The sequence below is a fragment of the Thalassophryne amazonica genome, chromosome 3 (assembly GCF_902500255.1).
Source record: "Thalassophryne amazonica chromosome 3, fThaAma1.1, whole genome shotgun sequence".
In the NCBI taxonomy this organism is placed as follows: domain Eukaryota; kingdom Metazoa; phylum Chordata; class Actinopteri; order Batrachoidiformes; family Batrachoididae; genus Thalassophryne; species Thalassophryne amazonica.
The window spans coordinates 81,990,335-82,012,633 of record NC_047105.1 but is presented as its reverse complement, the minus strand read 5'-3'; the positions used below and the strand labels follow the sequence as shown (position 1 = coordinate 82,012,633).

The window sequence follows — 22,299 nt, the reverse complement described above, 5'->3', positions numbered from 1 at the left end:
GAATCACCAGGGCGCAGGTCAGCTATGAAGTGGAAGCTGCTGGAACATCAGTGTCACTGTCTGAAGTCAAGTGAGATTTACATCAACACTGACCTGCTTCTAATTTTCTATTCAATTTATTTCATTTATATTGCCAAATCACAAAAAAAGCTGCCTCAAGGGGCTTCACACAAGTTCAAACCTTACCAACCCCATTATTCAGCCATTATTCCTACCTTGTGTTTGATGTAAATGAATTAACAAACATTTCAATAACTACCAACAGCACTGGTTTCAACTTCCAAAAGGTAGCACATGAGCCTATATTATGTTTTCTCCACCTACTGATAATTATATTTAGATATTCATTCATAATTACAGATTAATGGAAGTGCTCATGTTCACATTACTGTTGCTTGATTCTGATTAAAAGTACCAACAATATCTAACATACTGTGATGACCCAAGGGTAAAATTTATTTCCATTAGATGTTTTATTGTGCTTTTATTTTTGTACTTCCTTTCAACCCGGAAGTGTATCGAAAAGGACAGTGTCGGAAGGTAACTTGACACAAGGTAAAAAACGAGGAGGGTGAGCAAACGCAAGGAGAAACGTGATGGAGCTCAAACGGGGAGAGAAAGTTTAGTTTCAGTCGAAAGTGGCTACAAGGTACGGTAAATTTATCGAGGAATATGTTGTAAATAAGCATGTTATGTCTTTAGTAAAGAGTAGAATATTAAGTTAAAACCCATAAGTAGTCTGTGTTCTAATGTATTGTTTTATTTCTTTGCCCCTTTTTCATAGCTCTTACATTGGTTTGAGAACGGCAAAAAATCAATAAAACCCCTAAACCATCAGTCCGGGCTAACTGATTTCGACTGGAAGCTACAGTAAGAGCTTGTAGCCACTTTCCGCCATATTCCTCAACGTGGTCTCGAGGTTCAACGGTGTGTACCCAAGACGGACAGCAGGTGGCAGCAGTTGGTCGGAAAATTGAAAGGACAACGGAGCGAACATCTGAATTAAACATGGAGAACTCACAGGACATTAACGGGCAGACCCCGTGTCTACAAAAGGGAACTGAGAATTTTAAAGTTTCTCTTCAAAATGAAAGTGAGAACACAGTGGAAGTCATGCAAGCAACAATTAAATGGCAAGAAAATCTGGTGGCTTATTCAGAGAGTATAGGCCAGGACATGCCTGATGTGCCACGTCGCTCTGAAAGAATAAAAACACCAACTGAAAGGATGCTTGCTTATCAAAAGGAAGAATTAAATAAAAGAAAAAAGACTTTTGTACTTATATGAACAGTGGAAAATGGAAGCACGTGCAGCAAGGAAAAAATTAAAATCAGACCTAAGTGAAATAATTCTGTCATCACTCGCAGACATATTAGAAAAGGGTAAAGATGACATCATGAAACTGTACTCTGAAATAAGGAGCCATGTGGCACCACCAGCAGAATTACGGAGAAAAATTGACGCTTGTGAAGCAGTAACTCATGACATTATGAAAATCATCTTTGAAAGATGCCTGGGAAAAGCTTAACCAGCGGTATGGCCAGACATTCGTTATTCAAAGAGCATTCAGAGAGAGGCTATCAGGTTGGCCAAAAATACAGTCTAAAGACACTGAAGGGCTAAGATGCTTTTCAGATTTCACAAATGCGTGCATGCTTGCTATACCTCATGTAAAGGGCCTGGAAATATTAAACGACTGTGAAGAAAACCAAAGGCTCACACAGAAACTGCCAGACTGGTTAGCTGCCAGGTGGAATCGCCATGTTACAAAGGCCCTGATGGAAGGTAAAGAGTTTCCCCGCTTCAATGATTTTGCTGCATTTATTTCAGAAGAAGCGGAAGTTGCCTGTAACCCAGTCACCTCTATTCATGCACTCCGTTCTCTGGAGACAACAGGCGACAAAGGTAATCCAAAAGACAATAAAAGAAACAAGGCCAGTGTATTCAATACAAAAATGACTGTACAAAGAGATGAACAATGTACTCATAAAACACGCACGGGATCTCCATGCATGTTGTGCCAAGACACACATCAACTCCACAAGTGCCCAAACCTCATGAAAATGCCTCTGAAAAATCAAAGGTCATTTGTCAAGGACAATAAATTGTGCTATGGCTGTTTGAAACCAGGTCACGGTGTGAAGGACTGTAAATACCGCCTTACTTGTGACATATGTGCAAAAAGGCATCCAAGCTGCCTTCATGATGTAAATTACAGTAGTGATCTGAAAAGAGAAAGGCATATGAATATTGAAAGTGCAGCACAAATTGACACACCAGAGACAACAACCGCCATGTCACTTAACATCGCCAGAGAAGGACAATCTGTCAACACCTCAATGATAGTTCCAGTGTGGGTGTCATCAACTGCAAATCCTTGCAAGGAAAAGCTTGTCTATGCACTACTGGACACACAAAGTGACACCGCCTTCATTGATCAGGATGTGAGCCATGAACTGCAAACAGATGTTTATCCAGTGAAACTAAAATTAACTACCATGATGGGAAAGAATACAGTTGTAAGCAGTGGAAAGGTGTGTGGTCTCCGTGTCAGGGGCTACAGCTCTGCAACAGTTATCCAGCTCCCTCCTGCATACACGAAGGACTGTATTCCGGCAAACCGCAATCACATACCAACTCATGAAACAGCCAAACGCTGGAGTCATTTATCACCAATTATCGAAGTCCCACCACTCCTCAGTTGTGAAGTAGCTCTCTTGATTGGTTATAACTGTCCCCGAGCCTTAGCACCAAGACAAGTGATACTAGGCCAAAATGATGAGCCTTATGCTGTGCAGACAGACTTAGGATGGAGTATAGTTGGCAGCTCAGAACCTTGTCTTGAGACTGATATGACAAGCAGCCTCTGTCACCGTGTCACTGTAAAAGAGATCCCTTCAGTAACTCCCATGGATGCAATTCGTGCATTGGAAAGTGACTTCAAAGAGGTCAGCAAAAATGACCGAACAGTGTCACAAGAGGATCTCATCTTCCTCGACAAACTCAAAAAGGGCATAAGGAAGACTGAACAAGGTCATTACAAAATGCCACTCCCCTTTAAGGAAAGACCACAGATGCCTGATAACAGACAGCTCGCAGAGGTCCGACTTAACCAACTCAAGAGGAAATTTGCCCGAGACGAGACATACAAGGAAGATTATATCAAGTACATGAATGACATCATTCAAAGAGGTGATGCCGAGGAAGCTCAAGATGATGCATTTCCTGGTGAAACGTGGTATATACCACATCATGGCATTTATCACCCAAAGAAACCTGATAAGCTGCGTGTGGTTTTTGACTGTTCAGCCAAGCATAAAGAAACCAGTCTCAATGAGCAACTCCTGACTGGACCAGACATGATCAACAATATGACAGGTGTTCTTCTACGCTTCCGGCAGCATCAAATAGCTCTAATGTGCGACATAGAGAAAATGTTTCACCAGTTTCAAGTCCAAGAGAATGATCGCAACTACCTCCGCTTCTTGTGGTGGAAAAATGGAGATACAAGCACACAGCCACAAGCGTACAGGATGACAGTACATCTGTTTGGCGCCGTCTCCTCCCCAGGGTGTGCAAATTATGGGCTAAAACACCTAGCCAATGAGAACAGTCTTGCGTTCCCACTAGGTTCTCAGTTCATAGCCAGACTTTTATGTGGATGATGGAGTAACAAGTGCAAAGACCGTAGAAGATGGTATACGGCTGGCACAAGAGGCTCGTGAAATTTGTGCAAAGGGTGGTCTGCGGCTACACAAGTTTGTATCGAACAGCTATGCACTTCTAAACAGCATACCAGCATCAGAACATGCAAAGGACATCAAAACAAAGGACCTTGCTTTCTCTGAAACAACAGAGAGAGCACTGGGTATTCACTGGAGCATAGAAAGAGACTGCTTCACATTCAACTTTGTGCCAAGAGAACAACCTCCTACACGGCGTGGGATGTTGTCAACTGTAGCATCTATATATGATCCTTTGGGATTTGTCGCCCCCTACCTTCTCAATGGCAAAAAAATCCTGCAGGAGATGTGTCGTCAAGGTACTAGATGGGATGACCCACTGCCTGAACATCTAAGGCCACGGTGGGAGTGTTGGAGAAAAGATCTCATCAAACTAGAGAAATTGCAGATAGCTAGATGTTATGTGCCTGATGGCTTTGGAGAAGTGGTGAAAAGGGAACTGCATCATTTCTCAGATGCAAGCACCACTGGATACGGACAATGTTCATATCTAAGACTGATAAACAGTGACAGAGATGTTCACTGTGCTTTTGTCATGGGAAAGGCTCGTGTCTCTCCCACAAAGGTCACCACCATCCCAAGGTTGGAACTCACTGCAGCAGCAGTCTCAGTCACAGTGAGTAGCCTGCTCAGAGAAGAACTACTGTATGACAATGTGGAAGAGTTCTTTTGGACAGATTCAAAGGTCATCCTAGGATACATAAATAACGAAACAAGACGCTTCCACACCTTTGTCGCGAATAGAGTACAGAAGATTCGCAATAGTACAATCCCACAACAGTGGTTTTATGTTCCCACCTGTGAAAACTCTGCAGACAAGGCATCCAGGGGAACAACAATGGATGAACTACTGTCATCTGACTGGTTCACAGGTCATAAATTCCTGTGGGAAAGGGAAATACACCACCCCACAAAGGAGAGTATTGAATTTCCAATCGGAGATCCAGAAGTGAGGAAGGTGCAAATATTACACACACAAACAACCGAACATGTGAGTCTTGCTGATCGACTGGTAAAGTTTTCATCCTGGTCTCATGCCATCAGTGCTGTAGCACATCTCAGACGCCGTCTGCTGAAGGATAAATCAAAGGCACACTCTACTGTAAGTGAACGACAAAAGGCAGAGCTTGTAATCATCAAAGCTCTCCAAAGACAAGCATATCGGGAAGAAATAAAGTTACTAAGCAAAGGTAGACCATTACCGAGTAACAACAAACTGCACCCTCTTGACATGTTTTTGGACAGAGATGCTGTGCTCAAGGTGGGAGAATGACTGCACCACTCATCCCTTTCAAGCTTTTTCAAACACCCAACTGTCATTCCTCGAGAACATCATGTCGCAAAACTGATAATTGCACATTGCCATGAAAGGGTTAATCATCAAGGCAAAGGTATGACAATGAATGAAATCCGATCCAATGGCTACTGGATTCCCAGACTGGGTCAAGCAGTTGCATCCTATGTTCGCCAGTGTGTGTTTTGTCGTAGACTTAGGAGACCTGTGGAATGTCAGAAAATGAGTAATCTCCCAGTGGAAAGAATTACCTTTACCTACTGCGGCATGGATGTTTTTGGTCCATTTCTGATAAAACAAGGATGGAAAGAACACAAAAGATATGGTCTCCTCTTCACATGTTTCTATTCTCGTGCCATTCATGTTGAGATGTTGGATGATCTTACAACTGATGCATTTATCAATGGACTGCGATGCTTTATCGCATTACGGGGCTCGGTCAAACAGATTAAATGTGACCACGGTACCAATTTTGTAGGCACCAAAAATGAATTGAATGCAGCTCTACAGGAAGGTGATGCTGAGAGACTAGTAACTTTCCTCACAGAAAAGCAATGCGATTTTGTCTTCAATGCACCTCATGCAAGCCATGCTGGTGGAGTGTGGGAGCGACAGATAAGGACTGTGAGAAATATTCTGAACTATACACTCAGCCTCTCGCCTAGTCGACTCAATGACACTTCCTTAAGGACCTTTTTGTACGAGGCAGCAGCGATCGTAAACAGCCGCCCACTCAAAACAGACAACCTCAACGATCCGAACAGTTTAGAACCACTGACTCCTAATCACCTCATCACCATGAAGGCTACCATCGCTTTACCCCCCCTGGAAGGTTTGTTCGGGAGAACCTGTATGGACAAAAGAGATGGCGCCAAGTGCAGTATCTGGCAGAGCAGTTCTGGAGCTGTTGGAGGAAGGAGTACCTCCACAACATCATGGTCAGACAACGATGGCACAAGCCTAAGAGAAACATTCAAGTAGGTGATATAATAATGGACATGGACGAAACACAACCACGATCTAGGTGGAGGCTCAGAAAAGTCTCAGAAACTGTAACAGACAAAGATGGGCTCGTAAGACGGGTGAAGGTATTGCTTGGAGATAAAATCTGAGCAAAAGAGGTGAACGCGTGAGTAAGGTATCTGTGGTAGAACGCCCAGTTCACAAGTTGATTCTGCTATTAGAAGCTTGTTAGAGATAAAGTTCAATATAAAACGCAGGAAGGTTTATAAGTTCATAATTTTCTGTAAAAGGGTCATTTCATGTAAGGAAATAATTTGTGTGTTAAGTTAAAGTGTGTTAAAACACCAAATTATTTGGTGGGAGTGTGATGACCCAAGGGTAAAATTTATTTCCATTAGATGTTTTATTGTGCTTTTATTTTTGTACTTCCTTTCAACCCGGAAGTGTATCGAAAAGGACAGTGTCAGAAGGTAACTTGACAAAGTAAAAAACGAGGGTGAGCAAACGCAAGGAGAAACGTGATGGAGCTCAAACGGGGAGAGAAAGTTTAGTTTCAGTCGAAAGTGGCTACAAGGTACGGTAAATTTATCGAGGAATATGTTGTAAATAAGCATGTTATGTCTTTAGTAAAGAGTAGAATATTAAGTTAAAACCCATAAGTAGTCTGTGTTCTAATGTATTGTTTTATTTCTTTGCCCCTTTTTCATAGCTCTTACGTTGGTTTGAGAACGGCAAAAAATCAATAAAACCCTTAAACCATCAGTCCGGGCTAACTGATTTCGACTGGAAGCTACACATACAATTTTTACTTCTGAATTTTCAATACATATCTGGAATATTGCAAAGACTGGTAAAAGTAGTGTTTTACAAGCCTTCAGCTGTCAGGGCCCCAGGTGGGAGCCACCAAACCAACCAACGCAGGCTTAACAGTCAATATTTTATATTTTACTTATATGTCTTTAATGAAATTCAGTTGTCCCCCATTCCACAACCCCCCCCCCACCCCCATTAAAAACCTCTGCATCTTGTGCATCACATTAATTCTTTTAAAATTTTAAAGCACTTTGAGCCTTCATGGCGGTATAAACATTTTGCTTTCCTGAATGAGATTAGAGGTTTTTTTTTCTTTGAATGAGATAGATTTGATTATTTTTCTTTCAGTTCATATTTGTCCCCTATTGTGTCCCGACAAAGTCAATCACCTTCATAGTGCAAGTGTCCAGATTCAACACAGTACCCTCCCAAAATTATTTTTATATTTTCAGGCCCTTGTTTTGACACAGAAAACTTGTATATGCACTGTTTCCAAATTAAATCATGAAATCACTGGATTGACTGGGTTGATCATCATCAGAATTCTGATTCTGATTATAGTGACACAAAAAATAGGGATATATAGAAATGAAAACAATCAGGTGGGCGGGTCTGAGCATCTCAGGGGCGTGCGGTAACTCATATGGCTCTGGGACGCACTGACGGTGATGCAACGCCTGCGATCACATTAGAGCATCCACACTGTGCATGTAAACACACATCCATTGACAGACCACCTCGTGTCAGAGGATTAATCTGGAAAAAGTGTGGGATTTATGTGATTTAAATATGTACATCAGTTGCACAGGACCAGACTGTGCCCAAATAATCTTATGTTTCTTATTGAGAAATGTAAGAAAAATATGCTGTTTGGACAGTGTGGGTCCAAATAACAATGATCCTACGTTTCTATTTTAAAAACATAAAAAAATTTGTATGGACAGATTCTGGTCAGGTACAAGGGGGTGGTGGCCAAGTGGTTCGTGCGCTTGGTTTCAGTGCGGAAGGTTCCCGATTCAAACCCCACTCCTGCCACATTTCTCCATAATGTGACGTTGAGTCAGGAAGGGCATCCAGCGTAAAAATTGTGCCAAATCAACATGCAGGTCCACCTTGGATCTGCTGTGGTGACCCTGCGTGGAAACAAGGGAGCAGCCGAAGCGTCTTACTTACTGGTCACATGCAACCGATGTACATATTTAAGTCATGCTTCTTTTTTTCCAGTGTGAACTGAAACCAGTGACACAAAAAAAATGCAGGAAAAAAACATTTCTGTCACTTTTTAAAATTTTATTTTAAATGATGTGTGTTAAGAAATGGTTTTCTGTAAGGTAACAAGTGTAACAGTTATATACTACATTGGATTCTAACACCAAATTGAGCAGTGTGGTCCTTTAAGACCACGCATATACCATATCTACAGGCCTGTGGAGCTGATGGGAAGGGCATCAAATGACCTTCAAACAGATGTGAATTCTGCTGAGTACCTCCTCCTTCCTCACACTTTCCACCCTCCAGTTTCACCTTGAACAGAACAATTCCCACGCCACATCCTGCCTTACCCCCGGTGTCTCACAGCTTCATCTTCTCCTCACTTATTCATACAAAATCTTAGATTCGGGAGATGGATGTGAGCTCACAAACAACCTAATGTTGTTCAAGGGGAAATCTTAAGTGGAGCCTCAGTCTGGTGGATGAGGATGTTTTCACCTGCTAATGCACAAACAGAACAGTAATCCTCGCCATATGTGCTGTCTGTGCTTAATATTCTGTCTGGATCTGTAGCTGGCACAGAAAAGTAATGTGATGCTCAGAAGTTAGATTGCCCAGTCACCTTCGAAAAACATCTCATTTAATCAACAGCTGTTAGACGACGTGTTGCTGAGTATTATATATTAATTCCTGTTATGTATTCACACATCAGTTACATACAGTACATGTTCTGAATGCCCCTCTCTCATAAACACTGCTTAGTTAAAGGGCAACATATCAGCAGTCGCTGTTACAATCCCAAATCTGTTATGATGCTACATTTGCATATCTACAACATTTCTTTACAAAATGTCAGGTAGAAAATTTTCAAACAGTTGCTGTTAAAACACTCGTATATGGATACAACTTTAAATAAAACAGAAATTATTGTACACAAAAGCTCTGATATTCTTCAGATTCACAGTAACTTATATACAGTAGATGTGATTGTTGGAGTTGTCCCTGCCCACATGTCCCGAAGGAGCAGCGGCAAATAAATTAATCACATTTGCCATTTCGGTCATTTTCTAGCCTATATAAATTTTACAGCACGTCATTCATTGCATATCACAAGATACTACAACTCTTACTGCTTCACCATGACAAATACATTGGTGTTGTAACACCACAGGATCACAGTACCCAGCATCCATCATGTCCAGGTCCATCTATAGCGTACATCATGTGTTCTGATCCTTCTCATCACATTATGCCTCCGTCTTTTCTGAAATTAAATATGAAACCCCAGAGTAATGCTGTTCACATAATTAGATGTTTGAGGTCCTTCAAGAGGATTAATTCAGAGCAAATTGATACAACTATTGCACAGAGAGTACCCCGTGTGTGTGTGTGTGTGTATATATATTCCGAACATACACTTCAAGTTCAACAGGTTGGTGTTGTGTGATGAGTAGCCCCTTATCCCATATGACATCATAATATAAACTAACAATCCAAAATGAGGGGCAGAACGGTGGCTTAGTGGTTGGCACTTGCCTCACAGCGAGAAGATCGTGGGTTAAATTCCCATGGCCGTTTCTGTGTGGAGTTTGTATGTTCTCCCCGTGTTTGCGTGGGTTTCCTCCGGGTGCTCCGGTTTCCTCCCACATCCAAAGACGTGTGGGTTAGGTGGATTGGAATCTTTAAAATTGTCCGTAGGTGTGTGTGGGTGTGTCTGTGTTTGTTTGTCTATTGTGACCCTGTGACAGACTGGCATCCTGTCCTGGGTGTACCCCACCTCGCGTCCTATGACTGCTGGGATAGGCTCCAGCCCCCCGCGACCCTTAATTGGACTAAGCAGTAGAAGATAAATGAATGATGAATCCAAAACGAATGTGATTTATGATGCTCAATTTGTCTTGGTGCTTATTTGTCCTTCTGTTATCTTGGAGCGTAAAATGCAGGACGGACAGGTTTATCTGAGATGGTGAAGCCTCAACTGTTTAGTCTCTCTGACATTCTACGGAAACATTAGGACTGCTTTGACCAGTGATTCTTCAAGTATGATAAGTCATTCCCTTGTAACACTGGGACTGGGCTGAAAGTCAACAATTGCACAATCCAGTTACTCACTAAAGATCACACGTCATCGTCATCATCATCATTCTGCCTCAGTCTTCTGGTATGATTTCGTCCACTCTGGCTCCCTCTTTGAGGAAGATGGGCAACTTGATCCTGACAAAGCACATACTGTTTCCAAATTTTACGGAATGCTCTGCGAAATTTCTTCATGCGAAAGGCATAAACAATGGGGTTGACTGCTGAGTTGCCATGACTGAGCAGGATGGCAATGTACATGATGTACATTGGTTTGTCGCAGGCCGGGCAAAAAAGGGTGATGCAGTTGAGAATGTGAAGAGGAAGCCAGCTGATTGCAAAGAGGAAGAGGACGAGAGCAAGCGACTTGGCTAACTTGAGTTCTTTACCGAAGTAACGTCTGGGGTCTGTGTGGCTCGCTGTCACCTACAGAAACATAAAGAAGAAAATCAGCAGCATATGAATTGCAGACTTAGCAGCTAAGACAGGAACTATCCCAATATTGTTACTTAAGCCAAAACACTTCAGTTCTAATCCAACCAAAACAATGTTGCATTTTGAAAAAAAAAACCCCAACTGCGTTCTACCATAGATAATAAAGCATCACCTTCTTGTTGAGCTGCTTGCGGATCATGTAGAAAATCTCAGCGTAGATGACCAGCATGAAGAGCAGAGGAGGCAGCACCCAGCCGAAGAAGTTGAAGTAGACCATGTAGTTCATGCTGATGACCGTCTCAAACTTGCAAGTCACCAAGAGGCCATCCGTTGGCAAAGAACCATTGTCATGGAGATGCTGCAGGTTATTCCAGCCCAACATGGGTGTGAGGCCTACTATGATGGACACCAGCCAACATACTAATACAGCCATGCCAGCTCGTCGTGGGGTCACCACCCTTTTGTAGCTGTGGCATAAGGAGAAAGATATGCATGAAAGGGAAAGCATGTCCATGGAAAGACTAGGTGTGTTCTATGACATCAATCCCAAAGGTTAACTAAAATAAAGGCACATTTTTTTTCAATCCAAAAATGCTCTAAGGGCCTTTGTGAAGTTAGCAGCACTGCCACTGTGTTGGTTCAGCTTTGATTACACACTGTTTTTGTATTCTCTAATGCTGGCTGCTAATGTAGTTTCCCATTTTATTTTGCTCTAAAAGAATGACAACTTACATTTCTGTCATTTTATTTTTGACTAAATTATTGCTGTGACCTCAAGGTAAGTCAAATGTAAAGAAGAAACAAGCTGTTCAGAGTGACAGGAATATATGAGCAAAGCCTAGAAAATGTCTGGGACTCCCATCGATTCAAAAGAACTGAAGATACTTGGAGTGTTCAAAGGTCTTTGAAAATAAAACATCAAATGCCTTTAACACAGAACTATCCAGCAACTTCAAGCTAAATATTTTTGAAAAGAACAAAGTTTTATCTAAGATTTATTTTATCTAAGTTTTATCTAAGATTTTATGGGGCAGGCCTGAGCCATATTTCTACAAAATGTGTTTTCTAAAATGCCCATTTGTAGAGAAGGCAGGATGACTCATTTAGGTGTAGATTATGACTAGGGATGCATAGAAACCAGTAGGACATGACTGCAGAGTGACACTTTCAAATCTGTACCTTGATCATACTTCAAAAGCAGCCGACTTCCCAAAGTCAATGACAAGCTCCTTAGTCTTCGAGGTGTTGAGCTGTAGATGGTTCGTGTGGTACCAGGCAGCAAAGTCCTTCAATAGGCTCCTGTAGTCCTCCTGTCTGTCATCCCTGATGCATCCAACAATGGCTGTATCATCTACGAACTTCTGGAGAGTTGTAGCAGAAGTCAGAGGTGTACAGGGTGTAGAGAAGAGGGGCCAGCACCGTGCCCTGAGGTGCCTGTCGGTGAGGTAGCTAGAGATCCAAGTGACCAGGCAGGGGTCCACTCGCATCTTGTTCAGTTTGTCCTGAAGTACAAGGGGCTGGATGGTGTTGAAGGCATTGGAGAAGTCCGGGAAGAGAGACTTCACTGTGTTGTTTCCAGGTGCAAGTGGACTCGGTGTAGTAGGTAGAGGATGGCATCTTCCACACCAACAGCTGCCCAATATGCAAACTGCAGACAGTCCTGGGCGTGTTGCACCTGGAGTTTGAGGAAGTCCAGGAAGAGCCGCTCCAACATCTTCATCAGGTGTGAAGTGAGTGCCACTGGTCAGAAGTCATTCAGCTCACTGGGCCGGTTTTTCTTTGGGACTGGAGCAATGCATGATGTCTTCCAGAGGGTGGGCGCTCTCCCTAGCTGCAGGCTAAGGATGAAGATACGTTGTAGCGGTTCTCCCAGTTCAGTTGTGCAGGGCTTCAGTAGTATAGGGGCACATCTTGTCTGGGCCTGACGCTTTCCTGGGATGAAGCTTCCACAGCTGTTCTGTGACCTCGTCCACATAAATGTATCGAGGAGGTTGTGTTGAGGTGAGGGAGATGGAGGATGGAGCTGCTGCTGTGATGTCTGGGGGGAGGTGTGCTGAGGGAAGAAGGTCTGCAGTGAGAAGGTGGGGGGCATGGACTTTATTTATTTTTAATTATTTAATTTATTTATTTTTATTTGTAATATCATTCTGACTGAAAAAGACAGGAGGTAAAAATGTATGTTTAAAACTCAAATGTTTTTTACTATGTTACCAGTTTGGACCATTTGGCTTTTCAATGACAATTGATTGGATGATTGATCGTCCACAGGGACTACAGTCGGAGTATTAACTTAATTTTGTGGACTGTCTTTAGTGTTTTTCATCTATCAATACATTTTTCTATGGAAAGAGCTGGGTGTTCGTTATTGACAAAAGGAAATTAAAAACTTCTGTTGTACTTTTTTAATGAAGACAGGCTTTATTTTTGGGGCTTAAGATCTTCGTCACAGCTCAAAAGAATGAGTAAATAATCTCGTGAGCTCATGTTTCCTGTTCTCCGTGGTAGGCGTTGTTCTTTCCTTATCATGTCTGCTCCCTGTTTAACATTTCCTAAATCCAACGCAAACACACATATTGAAATCCTGCCTGTGCATGAGGCAAACACAGGGTTCAGTCAGAGTGAGACCACAACCGACAAAACATAAGATAAATGAACAGTAAAATCCAACGTCAAGTGTGTCACTGGATTTTCTTATCTTGAAATGCATCGTCCAAACCCTTGACATAGCTGCTTGTACAGCTCTGGAAGTTGGAACCATGACACTTGTTTTCCTCTTAAGGCTTATATCCCTGTTTTTATCCCAAAATTTCAAACGTATAGCATGTCAGCCCTAGTAGTCATGCAGGTGAAAATCCAACCTACCAGCACCGTGCACAGATGACGCCAGGAAGGTTTTCATATCCGAGTCCGACCGCTCTTATCAAGACAACATGCTTCCCAAACCACTTCTGCTATAAAAAGCAATCTGCTGTTGTTAAGCCGTGTCCCTTCAGAGTCTCGGGGGTGATTGGGGGGGGTGGCTCAATTTCTGACTCTGATGATCACTTTACTTTGAAAAAGTACACTGCAGTTCACTGGTATGTGAACCCTAAATGGTTCCGTGATGGATGTCTAATGAAAACGGATCACAATTGTGCTGAAACAACTCCCCTCAAACTTGAGACTTTTTCTGATTTTCACTGTGGGGTAGAAGTAGCACAGTGACATTTAACCCAGTCCTGAGGAGAAATGTTACAATTCAGACCTTGCACAGAAAAGCATGACAGTAATTGTGATCCTCTTTTAAAATGTTAACTGGGTGGTTTGTGATTTTTGTCTTGTGTTTTGGATCTAGAGCTGGATCCTTAAGTGTTTGAATGGTGACAAAAGTCATAATTTTGCTTCTGTACACCACCACAGTGTAGTTGGAAATGATGTGATTTTATATACTGATTCGTATTATAAATCCAATTCTTTATTTATTCCCTTATCAACTCCTGATCAGTTTGCTGTGCAGAAAAATGTAGATCTACAGAGGATTTCAGTGTCAGTGCAGCAGTTGTCCTTGTTGCTAGATACAGAGTTTGATGTCACAACATCACATCTGATGTCATCATGGCACATGAGATGTTGTAACACTGAACTGTCAGGAAAAACATGGCAGCATTGGTAACATTTAAGGCATACAATTTCAATAGACTGAAAAATGTGGAACCAGTTCTCACCTGGAACTGGTTCTCTGTTCCAGTTCCTACAAATGAAACAATCAAGATGTGACTGTGGTGTAAACTCTCTATTTCAGAAGAGTTTATCACATTAACCATTTTGGGATTACAGCTGTTTTTTTTATACACAGTCCCTCCATTTTCAGAGACCACAGGTGACTGGACAACCTATACACAGCATAAGAATGAATGCAAATAAAAATCAGCACTCTTGCAACATCCCAGTCTCATGTTTTGTTTTGTTTTTGTCCTCCCGCCATGAAATGATTCATATTTTCGTGACGGGTTTTTTTTTTTTATCTCACTATTACTAACCCTACTCCTACCCCCAACCCTAACTTTAACCATAACCATATCCCTACTCCTTCCCCTAACCCTACCTATAACCACCCCCCACCCCCCCCACCGCTGCACTTTTAATCACGTGCAGCAATCATGGAATGAATTAGAATAAATTCATGCTCCCATGACAAAAATTTTGCACTTTTTGTGACAATATGAGGATCAAATAGATTAATGTATATTTCGTGCTGCTGAATCACGACAATCTGTGAGACTGGGTTGCTTGCAACCAGTTTTGTTTACCAACCCAAAATCAGAAAAAATTGAGATGGTATGGAAAATGCGTCAACTCTGAAAGACTTATAAGCTTTTGTGGCTGTAAATGGAGAGAGTGTGCACAGTGCAACTTTGTTGCACCACCAGTCACAGCTTCATGGCAGAGTGTAACAGAGAACGATTCTCACACAAACAAACACACATACACATAGAGAGATTAAATGTAAACTTGAGTGTCCCATGTACCTTCTGGCAAATTGCAGTTGAAATGACATATTTTTATGTAAATCATTCTCTGTGCCACATGGCTTACTCCAATCAAGAGTCACTGGGAGGCTGGAGCTGGAGGCGGGGTGCATCCTGGACAGGATGCCAGTCTATTGCAGGGTTGGCTATAATTCCTTTATGGTTAATGTGATATTTTTTGGTAAATGCTTTGAATTAAAGCTGAAAGTCAACGTGACAATCACATCTTGTTTGTTTCAGTTCAATTGTACTGTGGTGTTTTCAAAAGGCAGAATTACAAAGCGTGCATCCGTGTCCAAATACTTGTGCATCTGACTGCAGCTGCTATATGTGTCAGTGCATCACCAGCTATTAGAAGAATAGGTACTAGAAAACAGCTGTAAACTAATAATTACATTCCTCTGAGCCATTCAAGTTTACATTTTTGTTGTGTGGTGTCATCGTAATTAGAGTGCAATGTGCATGCAAGTTACAATATCTGTTATTTGCCAGCTCAACCAATTACGCAACCCATCAACCAGTCACCATGAGCCCATTGCCCAGTCATGCATTCTGTCAGGGGCTTTCAAACTTATTGCCAAATGAGGTATCTTGAAGTGGAAACTCCTTTTCAGAGAGTTATGATGCAGACAATAAACAGAGAAAACAATAATTACAATTTGAAAATCTACATTATCATAATGTTATTAAATCAGGCCAGAAGACAGATGACATATATGAAGTATCATGTATGATTTTCACATATTATCTTCATTTACAGACAAATCTTGAAGATTTAATTGGAGCTCAACCATTCCAAGAGAAACCTTAAATATGGCTTACACATTATAGCCTTTTCATTCATTCATTTCATTCATTCAGACATCATACATCCAGGCCTTAAATGAAGGTGGCCAGGGTGACTTCCAAAAAAGTAAAATTCTCCGGTGAGCAAACAAGGAGGTAAAGGCAACAACACTCGGTTGAGTGACCGACACTTTAATATCGTCTGGGGGGAACAGATTTTCAAATCCAAAGTCTTTGAATTTTAAAAAAGGTATGCCGGTAGTTGGACAATTTCAGACACAACCAAAACATATGGGTCACATAACTACGGGCACTATTGGCCTTGTAAATGTAATTTCCACCACACCATTGCCTTACAATATAAAGCGCCTTGGGGCAACTGTTTGTTGTGATTTGGCGCTATATACATGTGCTCTGATGTCACTGTTTATCTCCATAGAAACTACCCAAACAATCTTTCATACAAACTGTTTAAAGGGACATTACAGTGTTGTGGTGGAAATTATGGCAATAGTGTGGGACAACTACATTTTGTTTAAAAAAATCACAACAGTTGTATGACACTGAATACCCCAATTATGTTTTGATTATTTTACTGATATTTTACTCAGAGATATTTTAAAACATTAGAAAAAACGTTTCTTAATCACCCCACAAGTGGTCTCAGAACATCTACAACATCCTTCATCTAGTTTTCTGAGATCAAATTTAGCAAATCCAGCTTTACTATAATGAATTCTAGGAACTGACAGCATGGAAGGCTTTTTCCAGAAGTCATCCAAGAAGGTAATCTGCAGTTCATTCTCCCAGTTGCCCATTATTTTTATTAATGATTGGGTCAGATGATTAAGAAAAAAGTTTATAAAAGAAGGAAATGTGTCCCTTGGATGAAGGCTCAGCTTTAAGGATTAAATCTACACCACATGGGGGGTGAGATTTGAAGACATAAAGAAGAGTGAGTCCTTGCAAAGTCAAATCACTATAAATGTCTAAGGAAATCTGTGCTTTTCAGATTTAAAGTGAGCATGCAATTGTCCAAAACTAGCGAATACCTCATCCACATACATATCCTTCGAATAGTGAAGGGTATTTTTCTCAAAGGACTGAAATCGAGGGTCAGTTTTAGCTAGCAAAATAGATGGTTGCTACAAGTAGGAGTGGTCTGAGGGAGAGTGAGCCAACTGAGGTGGTGCCTAATTTGTGCCCAAATTTTCAACATGCTGATTACAAGAGGATTAGATGGGAAATGTGAGGAGGAGAGGCCAGGGCCTGGAGCGAAGAGGAGGAGCATGACATGGCCTCAATCCGGCACCAATTGCTGTGATTTGAGGTGAGCCAGAGCAGCGTTATCCTCCCAATAGCAGCCAAGGAAACTCGGCATGCCAAGCCCTCCATGGGATCAAAAAATGATCTGCTGACTCTTGCATGCTTACCAGCCCAGATAAATAAGGGTATTGTATGATCTAAAGAGGTGAAAAAACCAAGATGCTGAAAAATTAGGAAGTATATTCATCTTAACAGCCTGCACATGTCCAGCTATTAACAAAAGTAAATTGCTTCACGTCTGTAAGTCAACTTTAACTGTTGTTATTCAAGTAGTAAAACTACGTTCCTGTAATGCTGTGTGCCTCGGCACTGCACTCACTGAGATGCCATGCATCTGCGAAGCCACCAAACATCCTGCCGAGCTAGTTTTACAGCAGACTGGGTTACAAAAAGTACGTTAATTTATGGGTTCGTGAGGGGGGTATGAAAATGGAGTGGTTTTTGTAATGGGGGCATGAATTCATTTCGTGGCTGGGGCATGAAATATGGGGTGAAGGGGGTCTGGGGTGGTTATGGTTAATGTCTAGGGATGGTAGACACGCTATGTTATGGTTAGAATTAGGAGAAGAGGAAGATTATAAATAGCAAAATATAAAACCATGTAACAAAAAGTTGGTGCTTTTCTTGACAAGGGCACAAAAAGAGAGACTGGGCTGCGTGTATCCAGCCGACCACCCAGCCGCTGTGTGTCTTGTTGAGCTGTGGTGACCCTCCCCTGTGCTTCTGATTCTTACATTAACTCAGAGGACACCACTGAGTCATTCATCACTTGGCATTTCAGGTGTTCATTTGTGCCATATTTGTGCCATTCTTCCTGCACACAATTTGCAACAGCAGGGGAAACCGGGGCACAGTGAATCAGTAGCTATATCTGCAAAACTATATATATATTTGCAGTTAGCAGTTATGCCATATTTTTATGCATAAAGACACCCCCCGCCCCCCATGAATTAGTGTTTTGTTTTTGGCTACATTAAGGGTAAAACTAAGTGGCAAGTGAAGTCAGTTTTTTCCTATCAAAAGTAAATTTTGTGGATGTCAGTGTCTTTGTATTTATTTCTCACAACAGGGGAAAGGTGGCCCCAAAAATTGTTATTAGTTAGAAGACTACCCCGTCCAAATGATAAGTATGTGTTATGTCTTCTTCAGACTATCAGCTATTTAATAACATGATTCATGTGTGTCACATGCACCCGGGGCACAGTGAATCGGGGCACAGTGAATCAGTCTAGAAAGTGATTTACTAAGCCCCAGTATCAAGTGGATGACAAATATTACTTGTTGAAGCTTGTACATTTATTTTTCCATGAATTATTTCTATAATTTATGTATATAAACAACTGTTTTCACGTTTGAACAGAAATTATGACAGTTGTATTTATAATCATTTCTAAAGGACTTATATCACTATATAAGACACTCACACATTACAGAGCTGGTTTGCTGGATTATAGTTTGTATATGCATCAGCATATATTTAATAATTTTTGAAGAAATCTTTATAATCATGTGTTTTGTTTTGTTTTTTCATTATAATCTAAGTTGATTCACTGTGCCCCATGCATTTGTGTCCGGGACACAGTGAATCAAACATTTTAAAACTGATGTTAAACACCTGTAAATTACACTCGGGGAGACATAAATAACACAGCCTTATAAACAGTAACTTTCTCTATTAAATCCACAATAGAATGACTTAAACCCATGCATAATGTGTTTATGCTGCCACAAAACAACATTTCTGATCCTCTTCCCCAGCTTCCCCTACAGTGTTGGTGCTGTTGCATTTTTCATTTCAAAATTCCCCACACATTCTTTACTGGGGGCAGTTCAGGACTGCAGGTAGGCTAGTCTCGTACCAGTATCCTATTCTTCCACAGTTATGCCTTTGTAATGTGTTCAGAATGTTTTACATTGAATTCACCACAAATGCAGGGACATCCCTGGAAAAGATGTCATCTGAAAAGCACCATGATTCCTTAAAAACTTAAAGCACAAAGCATGATTCCATAAGTACAACAAGAACAGGATAATACTCAATAAATCATAAACCCAAAAATAAGTTTTAAATGAAAATGTGGTCATTTATGTTGTTTAATTTGATATTTACAAGTTTTGAAGTATTTTGGGTTGTGTGACTCTGGGAAATAATAATCTTACAGTCTTATTCGGGATTTGTGGAAGAATGCACAAATCTAAGAAGCTTATCTCTGTAAGAACACAAATTCAAGTGTAAAAAAATGCAGTGACTGTAAAAACCAGAAACTATATCAAAGACTATTGCACTTTCCAACAAAGAGACGACAAAAGAAATTAGAACATCTCAGATAAAATCAGAAACAAACTATCAGCTGATGTGCGTCCTTGTTTCTGGGCGGACAGTGACAGCTGTAAAATCAGATAAAAGTATAAGTGAATTCACCTTCGGCCTACCTCATGGGGATTTTGACTCTCAGATAGCGGTCGATGGCGATGGCCAGCAGCGCCAGGATGGAACTTTGCGTCAGGACCAGCACGGTGCAGGCAATCAGCAGGCAGCTGTAGAAGTGCGTCTGGAGTCCGATGCTGATCGTGATGGCGAGAGGGATGACCAGAGCCCCCACCGTAATGTCAGCCAAGGCCAGAGAGACGATGAAACAGAACGTGGTGTCTCTCAGGGAGCGGTTAATGCGCACAGCCCACACCACCATCATGTTCCCGACGACCGAGGACACGGCGATCACCACCTCCATCCCGATGTAGCTGTAGAGTTCTTGAGGGGTCGGCGGACCCGCGGACATCTTCACGGACGCGGGGGTGGTGCGCGCTGAGCGGCGGAGACGCACGGAGCCGGAGTTCCCTGCTGGAGTTTCGGGGCAGCATGTGAGACGCTCTGACTTGTGAGGTTTGGCATGTTTTTATGTGAGTGAGGCGGAGGTAGAGTCAGCAGCTCGGAGGCTGTTTGAGGATCGCAGATGTGCGCTACAGACTCTGCGTCCTCGTGGTTCCCACAGCGTTCCTGGCAGCGGCGCGCGTGGCGGACATAAGACGACCCACGCGCATGAGTCACACCCTCACTGCGCGGATGAACAGTTCTGACAAATTTCGTTGGAAATTAAAGGGTACTAACTGTCATTTTAAAGTCAGCCGCTCGCGGTGTTGTTCTTGAATTAAACTGTTTGTTCACCAGTTGGACAAATGTTTGTCTTTCATTTTTCTTTTGGCAGGTCATATCTAGAGATCTTAGATTTTTTTTTATTATTATTATTATAGAGCCTTATCTCAGTCACGTGGCTCCTGTTGAAAGTCTACTTTAGGAGAACATTAACTCATATTCACCCTGACGCACAATGGGACCGAATAAAACGCAAATGCGCAACAGATACCTGAAACAATCCTTCAGATACAAGCACCAAATTCAGCACAAATACTCCTTAGACATTACTCTTTTGAAAAAACAGAGTAGCCACTTGAATTTTCAGTAGGCGGCCAGGGAGGGGTCAATTGAAGAATTACACAGGGGTCCAAATTTTCACATTTGTCTGATCATAAAGATTCCAAAAAGGTATAGTCTGGACTGTCTATGACTGAATGTTATGGGGTAAAAACACCAAAGAATGGTGGTGACAAAGGTCAGTTTCAGTTTGTACAGGGATCAAAAGTTAAAGTTAATCCAATTTTGGTAAAAAGTGGTGCAAATTATTGGTTGAGCTAATAGGATTAACAAATAGTTTTGACTGTGTTGAGTGCTTGGTCTCTAAAGGTCAAACAATGTCGACATCCAGTGGTTTGTATGACATGACATACACACTTTTGTTTACATTTGTTGTTATATGTTAAAACCGTTATTGTAGGGTTAAACTACACTATTGTACTTTATACGCTAGTTACCAGCTTTGTTTAACCTTGTTGGCTAGCAAGGTACGGTTGGCTTATTAATGGCTCATTTAACGGTACCTCATCTAGCTATAGTTAGCTTATTTTCGTGATTTACATTTTTATTTTACATGGTGTAGATTTTTAATGATTCTTCAGTTTATGGGTTCTTTAATAGATATCTACATATAGTATCTAAGTTTGGGGTTTCCATTAGATAGCATATAGAATTTTGTCTTCCTAGTAAGGGTGAACTTTAGATAGATACCTAAAACATATTACATCGTAGCTTCTATTTCTATAATAAAATAACCATATTTATTGCTTAGCCTACTAGCTATAATTTAATTTTACTACTAGCCTACAGACTAGGTATATGTATAATACAATCTTCTCCGGTATGAATATTTAGGTTTTAGAAGCTAACACCTATAATATTATGTAGTAACTATATTTCTTGTATGTGTTGTTTATTACCCTTATTGTGTAAATATCACTTATATACATGATGTCCATTTTCTTGAGCCACTTGGGTGGGTAGGGAGAGTTCCCATGGGATAAAAAAGCTTTTCAACCGACCATCCCTGGTTCTCAAGACCAGGCACCTAAGTGGCTCTACTCTACTCTATTCTACTCTTCTATTCTACGCTTCTTATTTTTTTAGATATTTAGATATACCTTAGTATACACTAGTAGAGTTCTACCTTAGAATTGGAATATATTATAGAAGACATACCTTACTGAATTTTCATGTGACATATGTTATCCCATAACATGATAACTAAGCATGACACAAGGTGCAAACTATTCCTTTTGAAACCCTATTAACTCACCCAATAATTTGCATCACTTTTTACCAAAATTGTAGCAACTTTAACTTTTGACCCCTGTACAAACTGAAACTGACATTTGTCACCATTCTTGCTGTTTTTACCCCATAACTCCAGAACATTTAGTCATAGATAGTTGAAACTATACCTTTTTGGAATCTTTAGGTTCAGACAAATAATGTGGTACAGTTTTCAATATGATTGGAGCATTTTTGAATTTGACCCCTGTGTAATTCTTCAATTAACCCCTCCCTGGCTGCCTACTGAAAATTCAAGTGGCTACTCTGTTTTTTCAAAAGAGCAATGTCTAAGGAGTATTTGTGCTGAATTTAGTGCGTGCATCACCAATTGAAGAATTCCTCTGTAAATATTCTGCTATCTGCTGCACTAGATTTGATAATGAAATGAACAACGTGGACAACATCGTTGAAGTCCATCAGAGCCATACAAACAAACCG

The 22,299-nt window shown here is 41.1% G+C and overlaps 1 protein-coding gene across 1 annotated transcript; it reads right to left on the bottom strand.

Moving 5' to 3' along the window:
* Positions 1–9,877: 9,877 nt before the first annotated feature.
* On the bottom strand, positions 9,878–20,207 carry LOC117507165 (adenosine receptor A1-like). Its single transcript, XM_034166970.1, has 3 exons — positions 19,590–20,207; positions 10,709–11,003; positions 9,878–10,527 (listed from the first exon to the last, which is right to left on the bottom strand). Exons 1-3 carry the CDS (start codon positions 19,934–19,936, stop codon positions 10,144–10,146), a joined length of 1,026 nt encoding a protein of 341 aa, XP_034022861.1. The 5' UTR covers positions 19,937–20,207; the 3' UTR covers positions 9,878–10,143.
* Between the last annotated feature and the right edge of the window lie 2,092 nt (positions 20,208–22,299).

Coding starts and splice junctions, on each gene's coding strand:
- LOC117507165 (XM_034166970.1), bottom strand. CDS start 19,936: ATGTCCGCGGGTCCGCCGACCCCTCAAGAACTCTACAGCTACATCGGG. Junction 11,004..19,589: donor AGAGTCAAAATCCCCATGAG/GTAGGCCGAAGG, acceptor CTTATGCCACAG/CTACAAAAGGGTGGTGACCC. Junction 10,528..10,708: donor GCAAGCAGCTCAACAAGAAG/GTGATGCTTTAT, acceptor ATGTTTCTGTAG/GTGACAGCGAGCCACACAGA.